Source organism: Stegodyphus dumicola, chromosome X2 (genome assembly GCF_044657685.1).
Source record: "Stegodyphus dumicola isolate Sdum_Otavi_A_Nest chromosome X2, ASM4465768v1".
In the NCBI taxonomy this organism is placed as follows: domain Eukaryota; kingdom Metazoa; phylum Arthropoda; class Arachnida; order Araneae; family Eresidae; genus Stegodyphus; species Stegodyphus dumicola.
The window spans coordinates 60,205,323-60,219,231 of record NC_140781.1 but is presented as its reverse complement, the minus strand read 5'-3'; the positions used below and the strand labels follow the sequence as shown (position 1 = coordinate 60,219,231).

The 13,909-nt window shown below is 33.0% G+C and overlaps 1 protein-coding gene across 3 annotated transcripts in view; it reads right to left on the bottom strand.

Moving 5' to 3' along the window:
* LOC118196402 (cytochrome b5 reductase 4) overlaps positions 1–13,909 on the bottom strand; it is a 160,077-nt gene that overhangs the window by 73,316 nt on the left and 72,852 nt on the right. For all 3 annotated transcript variants that reach the window (XM_035367853.2, XM_035367854.2, XM_035367852.2), the window contains one exon: positions 725–868. In XM_035367853.2, the coding sequence (XP_035223744.1) occupies positions 725–868 (144 nt within the window). The remainder of the gene's footprint in view (positions 1–724; positions 869–13,909) is intronic.

The following is a 13,909-nucleotide window of genomic DNA, read 5'->3' as shown; positions in this document are numbered from 1 at the left end:
TACCATTAGCCAGATGGAAACTGTCATACAAGAGAGTCTACGCTTTATCGATTTTAAGGGTACAATATAAACATATTATAGTTCCAATAAGGATGACTTATCAGCTTCAAGGGGGGTATTGCCCTGCAACACTTCTGTTTACACTGAACATAATGCTCCAACAGTGATGCTAATGTGGAAGCAGTAAGCCAAAAAAGAATTTAACAAGTAAAAAATCCCGCAGTGGGTTGCAGTTGTGACATTGTCACGAGGCAACACATATTATCCATGATCCCCCTGTATTACATTGATTGACGACAAATATTTTCTGCATGGCTGTGGTTAACTATCCAACTTCAAGTCCACGTACAACATTTTCTGTTTCCAAAATTCAATGACAGCAGCTGTATGAAGGACTGCAGATAAACCTTTCCTACAATGTAGGAGACAACTACTGTTCCAAAAATATTGCTCAAAATTAAACCAATAAGAATACTCTCATCAATCTGAAGCGCAAAGCAAATGTGACTGATTAATTAAGGGATTAAAATGTACAGAATGACTAGTTGATGAAACTAATGCAGATATATGAAAGACTGTTTTCCAGATAAAAATCTGGCTATCAATTATGTATAACTTTTTAATAATAATGAAATTATCTGAGCATATATCCCTCTTTCATATTTCTTCAGAAAACACAGTAATTATTTTAATTACTTTACTTATGCTTAAAAACACAACTTACCTTTCAAACATTTATCAATTACTGGGGTCAAAGTTCCAGTTGGATATATTTTTATCATAAGAACTATGTGACGTCCATCTGCATGCTTTGGAGTCCTATCAAGCGACGGAAGAACAGGAGTGTAGCTTCTTACAATTTCTTTCCCTATTAAGGACAAAAATGGATTGCACATAATATTAATGCTTGCATGTTACAACAGAAGAATTTTATAAACAATTGAATCCATTTAACATGTTTCTCACATAATACTTTAGGTAAAAGCATGCAATAAACAAGTCACTTTACACATGAAAATGTTCCTAATTGTTGCTCTTACAAGCACCTTTGAATTTACACAATGACTAGTATTAAGCAATATAACTTTCTGGTAATTAATAACAATTACACATATACTTTTGGTAATATTATACACCAGATACTCATGAAGATAAAGTTGTAATGAAATATATAATCCCCAAAAAATAAACATGGCTAACATCCAACCAAAGCCAGCATTTAGCATTTCCTGTTCCACAAGTTCTTAATCATCCTAGATTCTTTATAACTACAAGTCATAAACACAAAGAATTCATAAACTAGCATTTGGTAAATTTTAAAAAAACATTTTGTGAAACAAATTTTTATATTCAAACCTAATTATATGAACCAAATGCTATATAGTATGTTCCCCCTTTTTAATGTGCACATATTTATCATTAAAGTCATGATGATCAGCATTTTAGAAAACTTCCAAATCAGGCCCGATTCTAAAACTCATAGCATTATTGTGAAATATGAAATTGCCCTGGAAGATGAACTGTTCCTAATGTCCAACACTGAAAAATTATTGAAATAAGCTAAATTATAATTTGAAACTGAGTTGATGGTGTAGTACATATACAACTTCTTACAGTTGTGTTGTACATAACTTTTTACTTTTAGGAGTTGTAATTACTAAGTAATAAATGTTTATATTCTAATTATAATGCAGATGCTTTTAATTAAAAATGCCTCTACTCTGTTAAAAGATGGCCCAGAAAGAAAGCTACCATCAGCGGGTGTAGTGTCAGAAGCATGAGTGGGTGCAATGCAAATGCAATGGGAATATATTAAAAAAGCATGAGTGGGTGCAATGCAAATGTAAATGGCAATATGTTAAAAAAAATTATCTTCGAGCATGTGATTAGTTACGTATATGTATATAACTCCATTAAAAAATTGCTGCATTAAAAGTATAAAGCATGATGATAGAGTACATTCTATCTGTGACTCACAACAAGAACATAGAAGACTGTTCATAAAATCTCAGAAGTGGATGCTAAATACCACTTATTGGGAATCACAGATTGATGATCTACAACAAAGGTAAGTATTTATTTGATATAAGAATATAGATAGAAGACAAAACAATTGTCTGGTACGCATCAGCAATACTAATGTGATCTTAAAAAAAATTACAGAATACGAAATATCTACATTCGAATGTACAGAAGTAAGTTGATTTTTGATTCTTGTTTTCTTGAAGTATTCAGCAAGGAAAAAAATTTGTTTTCAAAGCGAAAGATAATTCTTGTTCCTGAAACATACATTTTGCATATATATATTTAAATTAAAGAAAATCAGCAGAGATAAAAGTACATAAATTAGAAAAAGAAAACTGTCTCAATCTCATTACAAAACTATTTAAGAAAACCTAGTATGAATTAGATAAATCACAAGTATGTGCTGAGTTTGAAGAATTGTTAGAACACCTTCTTAATCAACACTTCAACCAAACCACTTTCGGGTGTCAAATCAGAGCCAGAATAAAAACTGAATCCGAATTAGAACCAGTTTTAAGTATACATGGATTTGAAAATGAAAATAAAATTATAGAAAAACATAATGAGAAAATACATTAGGAATATTTAGATTTAATGTACTAAAGAACTTAAAGATGACTTGATCTTTGCAGTTTTGGTAAAGGAAGTGAACACTCAGCAAAATATTAAAGATGCACCAAATGCTAAAATTACCAAAACTTTCAATTCCCATAGTCTATGTAGCCATTAGTGAGTGAAGAGATTAATTTCTGGAACAGTTTTAAATCATTAATCCATAATACTGAAACATTTAACAAAGCAGATAGATTTACTTATTTTAAAGCACATTTGAAGGAACAGCTGCTAGTTGCATTTGAAAATTTCCATTATTGACAAAATACTGTACTTTAATGAATATCTTATATGATCATTTTGGAAAGAAGGACATTATTATTAATGCTCACATGAGTAATTTGTTGAACATGTATCCATTGAAAACTGTGATTGATTTATAAGGATTTTGCAATTTGCACGATAAAATACAGACTCAGATAAGATGTCTTGAAGCATTAAATGTGGTATCAGCACCTTGCTATGTCCAACAATTAAAAAATTACTTCCTCAGGAAATGACACTTAAATTTATTAGATCACAAATATCAGCACCAATTATAAAATAAACAATTTAATAGAATTCACAGAAATTATTTCATGAAAATGACAAATGATTTTGCAACAGCAAAAACATTATTATAATCGGTGCCAATGTATGATTCGTATGTAAGAGATAACGATAGTAAATTTTCTGTGACTAAGGTATGAACTTTCCTTTTGTTGTGTCTACATGTATGTGATAACAGATCAGACCTAAAAAAGGCTTTGGGCATTTGAGAATTTTGAAATTGACATGCATTTCATTTTAATTAATAATAAAGGTTAAGTATATACAGTAATTACTTTTGAAATAATAATTGCATCATTATTTAAAACTCATGATTTAGTAACAATCTAAAGAGAATTGACATTATTTAATTATATGAGTGCATTTAACAAATTTGCATCTAAGGAAAGAAACTATTCTAAAGCCACAGTAATCATATTTCATTAATATGAAATAATATGCTCCACCTACTGACTATGTGGACATAGGATCACAAATGTCATTCTGTATTAAAATTGCTCATTCAGTAACCTTATACTCCTTCTAACTAAATGTCAATCCATCTTGTTTACTGTACTGGCAGCCTCCAAAAGAATTCATCTTTGTTTGAGACATCTTGCTTTCCAGTTAGTTGTTTATAACTCAGTTCATATAGTTTTCACGTCTATGTGCCCTTTTCTTTTATATCTCATTTTTATGTGCCCTTTTCTTTTATATCTCATTCTTAGATTATCCTTATGAGAAATGTTTGCTTCAGGAGAAACTGTAGTTTTAAAAAGCATGTGATACAAGTTGTTTGCAGAATGTATACAGCTGAGTCAACTAACTCATCTACACAGTTATATTTGTTAGCATGGCCTTGCATTTTTATTACCTGCATACCTTTACCTGTAATAACACCTGCAAAGATTGTTCTTTAAATCTGGAATACAGAGAACACTGCATAATTCTCCTTCTTGCCATTTAATTCTACATTGTTGACATGATGGATAATTTCATTTTCATTTTTCTCAGTAAAGCTGTCAAAGTACCTGAGATGATTGCAGGTCATATAAACAAATACACCACTGTCTAAAATCTGCTGGTCACCACTTCTTTTTATAGTTTTCTCTTTTTTGTTGCTAAATGCAGCACTTAATTTGGTGTAATAGTTTCTGAAACACCAGTTTCTTTTCCACATTGCTTAAAATGACATTCTTGAGCATAATGTCCTTTTTTGCAGCAGATATAGCATCTTAGTTTGGGTTTTTATATACACTTCCATTATTAGTTTTAAATATATTCTTGCTTCCTGAATCTCATGTGTATTGCTTTTTTTTTTTTTTTTTTTTTTTTTTTTTTTTTTTGCTTAAATTTACTGTGATTAGAAGCAAAAAATGCAGACTCCCTTTTCCCTGATTGTGGTAAAGCAGTTTCTTCATTGATGAATCTTGCAGTCAGATTAGATCAGTTTTGCTTGCTATCACTAACATAAGATAACCAGGTTTATCTGAAATTTCTACATTTCAGAGGTATGTTCCTGAAATTTTTGTAATTATAGTTGCATCACTGATATTTTCGCCAGAGTCCTTGATCTGATGAGCACGATTTTCAATTTCTGCAATGTACTGCACTACTGTTTCACTGCATTCCACTTTCAACTGATAAAATTTGTCGAGCATCAACATTTCGTTAAAGTTATATTTCAATTTCAGGACGAAGTCCAATTTTTTTATGCATTACATTTGATAAAGAACAATTCTCAATAAACATGACTTGTGAAAGTTCCATTGGAGACAATACTGTACATATTGCAATTGCAACATCTTTTTCCCATTCTGCTATTGCCACTTCATCAATTTCTGGCTTAAACATAATTCTGTTGGTGATATAAAATGCTCCTTTTGCCTTGAGAGCACAAGTAATTTCCAATCTGCATTGTGAATAATTTTGTTCGTTGAATTTGTATATAGATGGCACATTTATACTAGGCATTCTAACTTCTGTTTCCTGAATTCTAAACTGAGAATACAATGGAAAGACATTCGTTCAATAAATTGTTATTTTGCACTAAAGTGGATCTATAAACTGTACTAGTTTAAATAAATTCATTTAAGCTTAAAGTGTAATAAAAATAACAAAATCACAGGGACATACTCCACTGAAACCCATTCATAGATTATAAACATGAGATTACAAGAGTGTTGCCAAGAAGTACAATGATAGTATGATGACAGAATTACAGATTTAACATTAAGTATCTGTGTAATGCTAAACATGGTCTCTCTCATCAAAGGAACAATGATCTAATTTGAAGGCAATTACTATACCGCCACTGCTGAAGACATTAACACTCAGTGTTTAATTATTGGAATTATTATAAACTATGTTGGTGAAACTGTCTTTCTGTCATGCCAACTTCAAAGATCAATTGCATTATCAACAAATCAAGCAGAATTTGTCCATGCCAGTGAAGACCCTAAAGAACTGATATGAATACAACTGCTGAAAACTGTGATCAACTTCCAATCCTTTACAATGAAAATGTAAGTGCTTTGAAATTCACTACTGATCTAGAATTCCATAAATAACCAGAACGCACAGACGGGTACAATTACTTTTTAAGCAAATGTTTTTTAAATTGTCTTTTGTGAATACAGCAAGTAACACTAAGTGCAAACCAGGCCATTAACAAAGTACATTTTGAAATAGTATATACTTCAACAGTTTACAACCTAGCTTAGAAATAATGCTGAAGACAAATAGCTATATTTTAATTTAATGCCTTCCATAATTTGTGAGACGTGACTTGATTGTGCACTTTATTATAACTTCTTTATAGCAAAGTGCTTTGTACCTGTTTATTCTCTGAGGCTATTGAGTAATAAATATTTTTATACTAAAAAAATGCAAATGCTTTTAATTAAAAGTACCATAATTTAAAAGATATTAGATATACTGAACTACTTTCCCAGGGTAACTTTACACAGAGCAAAATTTATATCAAAATTCAAAGAAACAAAGAAATTATGCATGTCTAATAAATGTTGTATAAATATAAGTGGATCCACTCAAAACTCTGACATCATGCGAGTTCTCAACACTTATATTGGTTGCCTCACAAAGGTGGTGTTTAATCGATTGAACACCCTGGGTGGCCAGTTTTTTGGTTCTATTTACATTCTAAAAATATGCATAAGAAACATGCTTCTACAATTCTGCTTTCACAAGAACTGAATTTGTTATAAGAATGGGCACTATTCAACTTTGTTTTCAATTTCCTGTAGTCTTATGAAGCCACCCTGGTCAGTATAATTTTTAGCAGAGTGGCTGTCCATTGTTAGCTAACTGCTACTCCAAATTCAAGTCATGAGAAAAACTTGGTTGATATGTAGGTCCTTTATGAAGGTGTAATATTGTTCCACCTCCTATAATGCACCCTGGACACCTCTTTGATGAGACAGCTAAATGACAAATGGCCATTACACATACTTGAGGAACAAGTGTCCGGCCATTTGAAAAAAAAATAGTCAAATTATTTAGTCATTCCATTTAATTGGTTGCTCCCTTTCCACTGCTGCTTTCTTGGTAGAAACGTTTTTCTACAAACAAAAATATGTGGTTAACTTAGGAAAACTTTGAAAAATCATGGCCCCCAATGCACTGTCTTAATAATTATTTTCATATATACTTTTTAATGTGATTATTCATTGAGCAGTAGTTTTATTATTTCCACAATATATTGCATAAGCAGGTCTGTACAACAAACTTTGTTTTTCAAAACTCCTGGAGAGGAAAATCTAGTGGATTTAAGTCAGGTGCTTGAGATAGCCATTTCAATGGACCCCCATATTCAGTGTTACTAATTCCAAATGAACACTGCTCAAAAAAAAAAAAAAAAAAAAAAAAAGGACAGTGCTATATCTCCCGTTCTATTGGGCCGATTGAGAAAATTCAAACTGCGTTTTTCCTGCCTTAGGATATATATTAGATTTTTATATAGCACTATTCTAACATAGGTTTTTTGACACAAAATCGGACTTTTCTGAAATAACATACCAATTTTTTCTATATTTCGAGTCTACAACTCAAATTATGCCAGAATGCCAAGTAACGGGGCCGTTATCCATTAACAAGAGCCTCCAGCGACTTAGGCAAGTAGCATCCGTTTGCTCTACCCTAAAGAAAAAGGCTTTCAACCAATCTACGCTTTGATGATAATAAAGAAATATTTCCAATGAACAAAAACTAAATCTATTGCTCAATTCATATGCAAATAAAAATTTATTTAAAGACGCGAAAGTTTCAGGGGGAGATTGATTATATAGATTATGACAAAGCACATTATTACTAGTATTCAGTGGTCTTAACCACTCTGCCACTGAAGAGGCCTATCTCCCTAAGAGGAACGATGACTTAATGGAGGTCTATCTAAGGAAACTGCCTCATATTCACGTTACACATGTTTAAAATTACGAAACTTCTGGTACAGCTAGGCCAGTCGCTGGGATTTGAATTTTACATTGTACTACATGTGTCCAGGGGAATAATATTTCACATGATAAGACATTTAAAACTTTTCTCAAAATATATGTTTGCGATTATGTATTGGGGCTTTATGTTTTACTAGGATATTTTAAAACTGCAATGTTTTTTTTTCTCCTATGATGTTTTTTACGACGATGTTTTCCCTTTGCACTATCATCTCCGCTACATTTTCGTCTGCGATGTGTTCGCATGTAACCAACTGAGCATCTTACATTTAAATTCTCTTAAATAATCATAGCATAAAAAAGGATAAGATGAGTGATAACGAGCGAACAATAATACGAACAGCTAACTGACCGGTAAATATCTCCATATCTCAGAACTAGCGTTACAGATATTTTTAAAACTGAGTATGTTTAATACAGATGAACTGCAATTAATGAACTATGTGCTAGTGCAAAGTGATGATGGGCAGTGAAAGTGTTTCAGAAATTTAAAATTACGAAAATAAAAGTAAGGAATTTTAACTCTTGTTCTGTATCTTTTTTCAGGACTTATTATATAAAGAAACTTTTACGCTCTAGTAGGAAGTATGGAATAAATTCTGCATTCGATTTTAGAGTGTTACTAAAGAAAATACTTACAGAAGAACATGTGGACCAAAAAAAAAAGAATGGGTACTTACGTGCTATGACGACTACCTTGGTAACATTTGCCGATAAAAATCTTCATTGGTGTTTTTTGGTTTATGATTATAAATTCTTTTAAAAATAAAAGCCCTAATTATAAAGCAATAAAAACTTAAAAACCAAAAATCCCGAATATATATATAAATATATACATATTATAAATAAACGTGTATATATATATATGTATATAAACTATATACTAAATACGAATTAACAAATTAAAATTAACTTGCTTAAAACTGGTTAAAAGAAAACGTTGAAGTTAATGGTGAGGAAAGTGGCGGGAAATAGCTTTCAAAACAGCATCGAAAGGCGTTTCCTGTTTTTTCCGCCAAATAAAATTCAGCTAAATAGGTATCCAAATGATGGCGGCTTGTCCCACTTTGTTGCTTGTTCCTCCACTTTGTGGAACCTGACATCCTTTCAACGTGTTGAGTATGAGTCCGCGTAAATAGGTGAACAAAATTGTATCGATAATCCACCTTAAAATGTTCAAAAGCGGCAGCAATGAGCTCGTCTGTTTGATATCCAGGCCACGAATCTGACATTATTGTTGAGCCTTTAGCAATATTATTTTGGATTTCATGCATTAATGTTGTTTTTAGTTACTAGGCCTTGAACTTTCTACTAGCATAAATCTAAAAACAATATTAAAAAAAAATTATACTGATTTGTTAGGTTAATTTATACCTCTTTCGAAATTTATAATTTATTCTACATGGGGGTAGAGCCTAGAGCTCAGGCACCCAGGTGTAGCAAACACCATTCCACAGAGAAATGTTGTTGCCTTCCGGTCTGGAACTATGACTGGCTCACCAGCGGCCGAGCGGTAAAGTCGCTGAACACTGGTAGTTCGGTCCGAGGTTCGAATCCCACGAACGGCCTGGCTGCATGGGTGTTTTCGTGGTTTTTCCCCTGTGTAACGTGTATATGAGCCAGTTTTCCTTAGAAAGTCCTCCACGAAGGTATCCTCCCCTTAGGCAGATAGCCCTGGAGGCTTTGCCGTAATTAAATAACATAACTTAACCTGGAACTGACTAGAAATGTTTCTTTTATCTCCCGGAAAATTCCATCGAAAACCCACTGTTGTGGCAAGATACGACCTTGATTATTCTTTCGACATGTAAAAAGGCTTTCGTCATTTTCGACAATCATTCCGGGCCCTCCAATTTTAATATTTTGATTATTCTTCACACGCACTTCACGCATATAATTATTCCAATCAATAACAGTCTTATTGGATAAATCCAACTGATGTTTGGGCCATTTAATGAACGACTGTTCATATACCCAAAAATAAATAAATCTTAAAGCTTTTAAAAATTCAATACGACTGTTTTCAAACCATGTACCAGTTCTGACACCAAATTTTTGTTGACAAGTTTTGACATGTCAACAAATTGCATGTCAAAACTTGTCAACAAAATTTTGGTGTCGGAATCTTCAATGAAATCCTGATTGCAGGATGTTTGCATCTTTAACAAAATCCTGAATTGTAAAACTTCATATCATAGCCGTTTTCACAAACGCGTTCTTTGGGTAAAATTCCGGCATCTCTGAAAAATTCTATCTTCTTCATTTGAAAGAATTTGGAAAATGTTGATATCCATTGAGAAAAAAATAATCACAAAAAGTTTCACCTGTTTAACCTAAACGTAATAATCTGCGTAAATGTAACAAAAAGAGGTGGAGTAATAGCAAGTGCGGGACAATACTCTTTATTTTAGCGCCCTCTATAACCTATGTTAGGGTTAACCTGTATAACCTACAAGGTTCGCCAATTTTGGCGAAATATCCAGGTAGTGGTCATAGTATGTAAGTACCAAAAAAATGTGAGCGAAGAAATACAATAAGATAAGATGAAAACTCGAAATTATAAATAATAAATATATGTTATTTACACCATCTATCGTAAAAGATATAATAAAGAGCTGCCATTGCAGACAACTGGTAACTGAATCACTCAGTGAGCAGCAAATTTATATCGGACACAGGTCTTCAAATGTACGCACGTTGCACTACCAAGGTGTGAGACAAAACTCTGCAGAGAAGGGGAGAGCAGTCTAAAGAGATGACAAAAATTATACACTTGAGAGAAACAATTCTTTTTTTTTTTTTTTTTTGTGAGTTTTGTTTTTAAGAAATTCAGTCAGGATGCATAGGATTAAAGTTCAGCTCATGAGAATGACTTTCAGAAGTGCACCGTTGTTCAAAATTATATTAAAAGTATGGAAATAAATGCTTTCAAAAAAAATAGCAAAATTATATTTTTGAAAAAAAAAAACATATATGGCTAGCTCTCATTTTTAATACGCAGTCAAAATTATTATACACCTTGAAGAAATATGAAAATAAGAGCATCATTCAGTTACAAGGCAAGCGAAATGTATAACTATTTATTTATAAACGCAGATTTATATCTGAATATTCAATTTCAATGTGTTCTAATAACAGTATCCCATCATCTTTCAGAATGTCATTTTAAGTGCAGAGCATTTGAGTATTTGGATGCAAGGCCAGCAAACGAAGCCAGGTCATTGAATGTTTCTAGACAGCATATCTTCTTAATACGGAATCAGTTCCAACAAACCAGAACAAGAGGTAAAAAAACAGGATTAGGGCATCTAAGAGCTAAAGTCCGTTATTCGTCTCAAACATGTATCTCTAACTTGGATGTGACGGTCAGCTAGTTAGTTTTCATTGAAAATTCTGCTTCTAGAACTTCAATACTGAAATAAAACAGTTTGCAAGAGATTCAGTGAGAGTTTTTATCACGCAAGAACATCATACTTCTGAAGATATTTTAATATTTGTAAGGATTTTCTCCCTCCTTTCCGCATGTCTTCGTGGTGTAACTAGAAGTACACTTGACGCGTATTTGGGAAGTCCGGAGTTCAAAACCCCGGTGAGGGCACTGAATCACGTCTTCATCACCAAAAACCTAATGACTGTACAGTGGCGCCCGAACTAAAAGGTCGTGGATGATAATTCGTCACCACCAGGATTTTGCCAATGTGTCCCCTCACCCCCAGTCGCCCTTTAAAAGGGAAGGTATATCATGTATTTTTTCCCTCCTTTCCGCATGCCTTCGTGATGTAATTGGAAGCATAGTCGACGCGCATTCGAGAGGTCCAGGGTTCGAGTCCCAGCAAGGGCACTGCACAATTTTCACGTCTCTTCCTTCAAAAGAAAAGGAAACCGAATGACTGTACAGATTCTTCTGGCAACGTAAATTTAAATACAGCAGTTTTGACATTTCCAAGTAATCTTTTAATATTACAGAACGTTTATTCATAGTTGGGGAAACACATGATTCCTTTAAACTTCACGCTATGACATACTGTTCTGTTCATTTCTTTCTCTAAATTACTCACATTTCTCTTAATTTATATATTTTTATGTTGCTTTGAAGGTGGTTTAGGGTTCGAACTGAGGTAGAGAGAACGAAGGCTGAATTTGGTGGGGAAGGACCTTTAAAAAAAAAAAAAAAAAAACTTCCGATATTAACAGCTATATTATGGTGCTATTTTCCTCAGTTTTTGTCTCAAAGATTTGATTCCTCATCACTAATAAAGGAAGTTGTATTGGAATCTCATAAGTTTCGAAATTCATAGGATATTCGGAGTAACTTTCATTTATTTTTATTGAACGAAATTAGTTTTTCAAAACTAATTTCGTTCAATAAAAATAAATGTTCACCGATGTTTCAAGATTCATTAGCAAATACAGTTTTACCAATAACCCACGATAAGTTCTTCGTGTGAAACTTAATACTTCTTTCATATCGCCTTCGTCTAGCACCGATTTCCTGCTAATGCGATGCAAATTACATTTAGAACAACGCAGCCATTAAATAAATTCACGGTTCCTTTGATGTTATGCGACCCTTTGATGAGCGTGTAGCTTTATTAAGCATCTTCATTTAAGAGCTGTGTCTGCTGATACAGTTTTAATTTCCTGCTTGATAGAATTGGTTTCATCCAACCCAAAAAGTATGTTATTATCCTTACTCACTCTGAACGTTAGCTTATCAAAGCAGAATGCTGAGTTATTTAATATTCTGAAATAATTTCATTATGAATATAGGATTGAAAATGCTCAGCTTAATAAGAAAGAAATTTGCATCCTTGGAATATTTTAATAATACTGTAATACCCGAAACGTTTCGAGTAGTGGTTTGGAATTATTTATGAATGAAATGCTGATATGTAAATAAGGTTGCGCGTTTTTTATTCCAACATGAGGCTGAAAAACTGTTGTAAATACTGCATACTGTTATGAAATGATTACAACAGTATTCCCAAACATACAACGGTATTTTGATATTATTGCAACCACATTGCGGCAGTTTGGCAATTTTTTAAAGAAGAAAACGAATGATAATTTCAAATCGGAGAAAGTTATTTATTTCATATCATACCTGTTGTAAGGTACATATTTTAATTTTATTTCAGTATTTATCCCAGAAAACAATTTATAAAACTACTTATAAATGGTATCGCCCGCATGTAATTCCAGTCTATCACAATCTCATCGGTCATTTCTAACTCTTCCAAGCAAACTTTTTACTTCAGCAGTATACAAATCTGACTGCAGTATCAAATGGCAGACTACTATTTCGGAACTAATTACCGCTTCGAATGCCGACGTATTCGTTACACATTTTCGTGCTGTATTTCTAAAACGGTTGTCACCAAAATGCATTATCAGATACGAATCTGAATAGTCCCGCCTTTGTGGCAAAATATCCCAAAACGTCCTGCAAAATTTCGCAAAGCGTTTTTCGTTTGCAGGCAAATCCCACAAGCGCATATTTCGAAATTCAGCTGAAGACCAAAAATATCGCAATTTGCCTTTAGAGCATCTAATACAACCAAAACAGCATGTATGAAAATGGCGACGTTTGCTTATTTAAACTTGCACTTATGGATACGCGGTTATCTAAAGAGATGTTATGAGTATGGTTGACACAGTTTGGCGACATCTAAGAAGGTGGTTGCGGTAATACCGAAGTACCCATATAGGAATAAACTGAAGATTAATAACAAATGAAGAGATTTATTCCCAAATGACTTAAACAGACTTGTAGTCCACCTAGTGGGCAAAAGATAAGACCGCTGACCAGTGATAGCTTGTGCCGATACGATTCCGGCGACCCAGCTGGTGGTATGTGGTTTTCATGCATAATGTGAACACGAGCTAGTTAGTATCGAATACCAAAGTTATGAGATTGTATTATTACTTAAAAATAAGGCAGTAATTTTATCCCAGAAAGAAGACAAAATTCGGGGGGCAGTCACAGAATAAACTATGAAAATTCGCAGGATCTCTGCTGGTTGGATTTACACTTACAATTTCTCTAAACATTTCGCAGTCGAGGGTTTATATAAGCATTTCGGAGTAAGGGGGATGTATTCAATTTCTAAGCTATATAAATGAATGAGAACATCTTCCAATGAATTTTGGGGATTAAAAATGAGCTGATCAATATTAAGAAACTCATTATGTGCTATCCGAATATGTTCGTTTGCAACTTCTTGATACATTTTCTTAAATAAACTAATAGAGTTGCATTTTGAATATATATA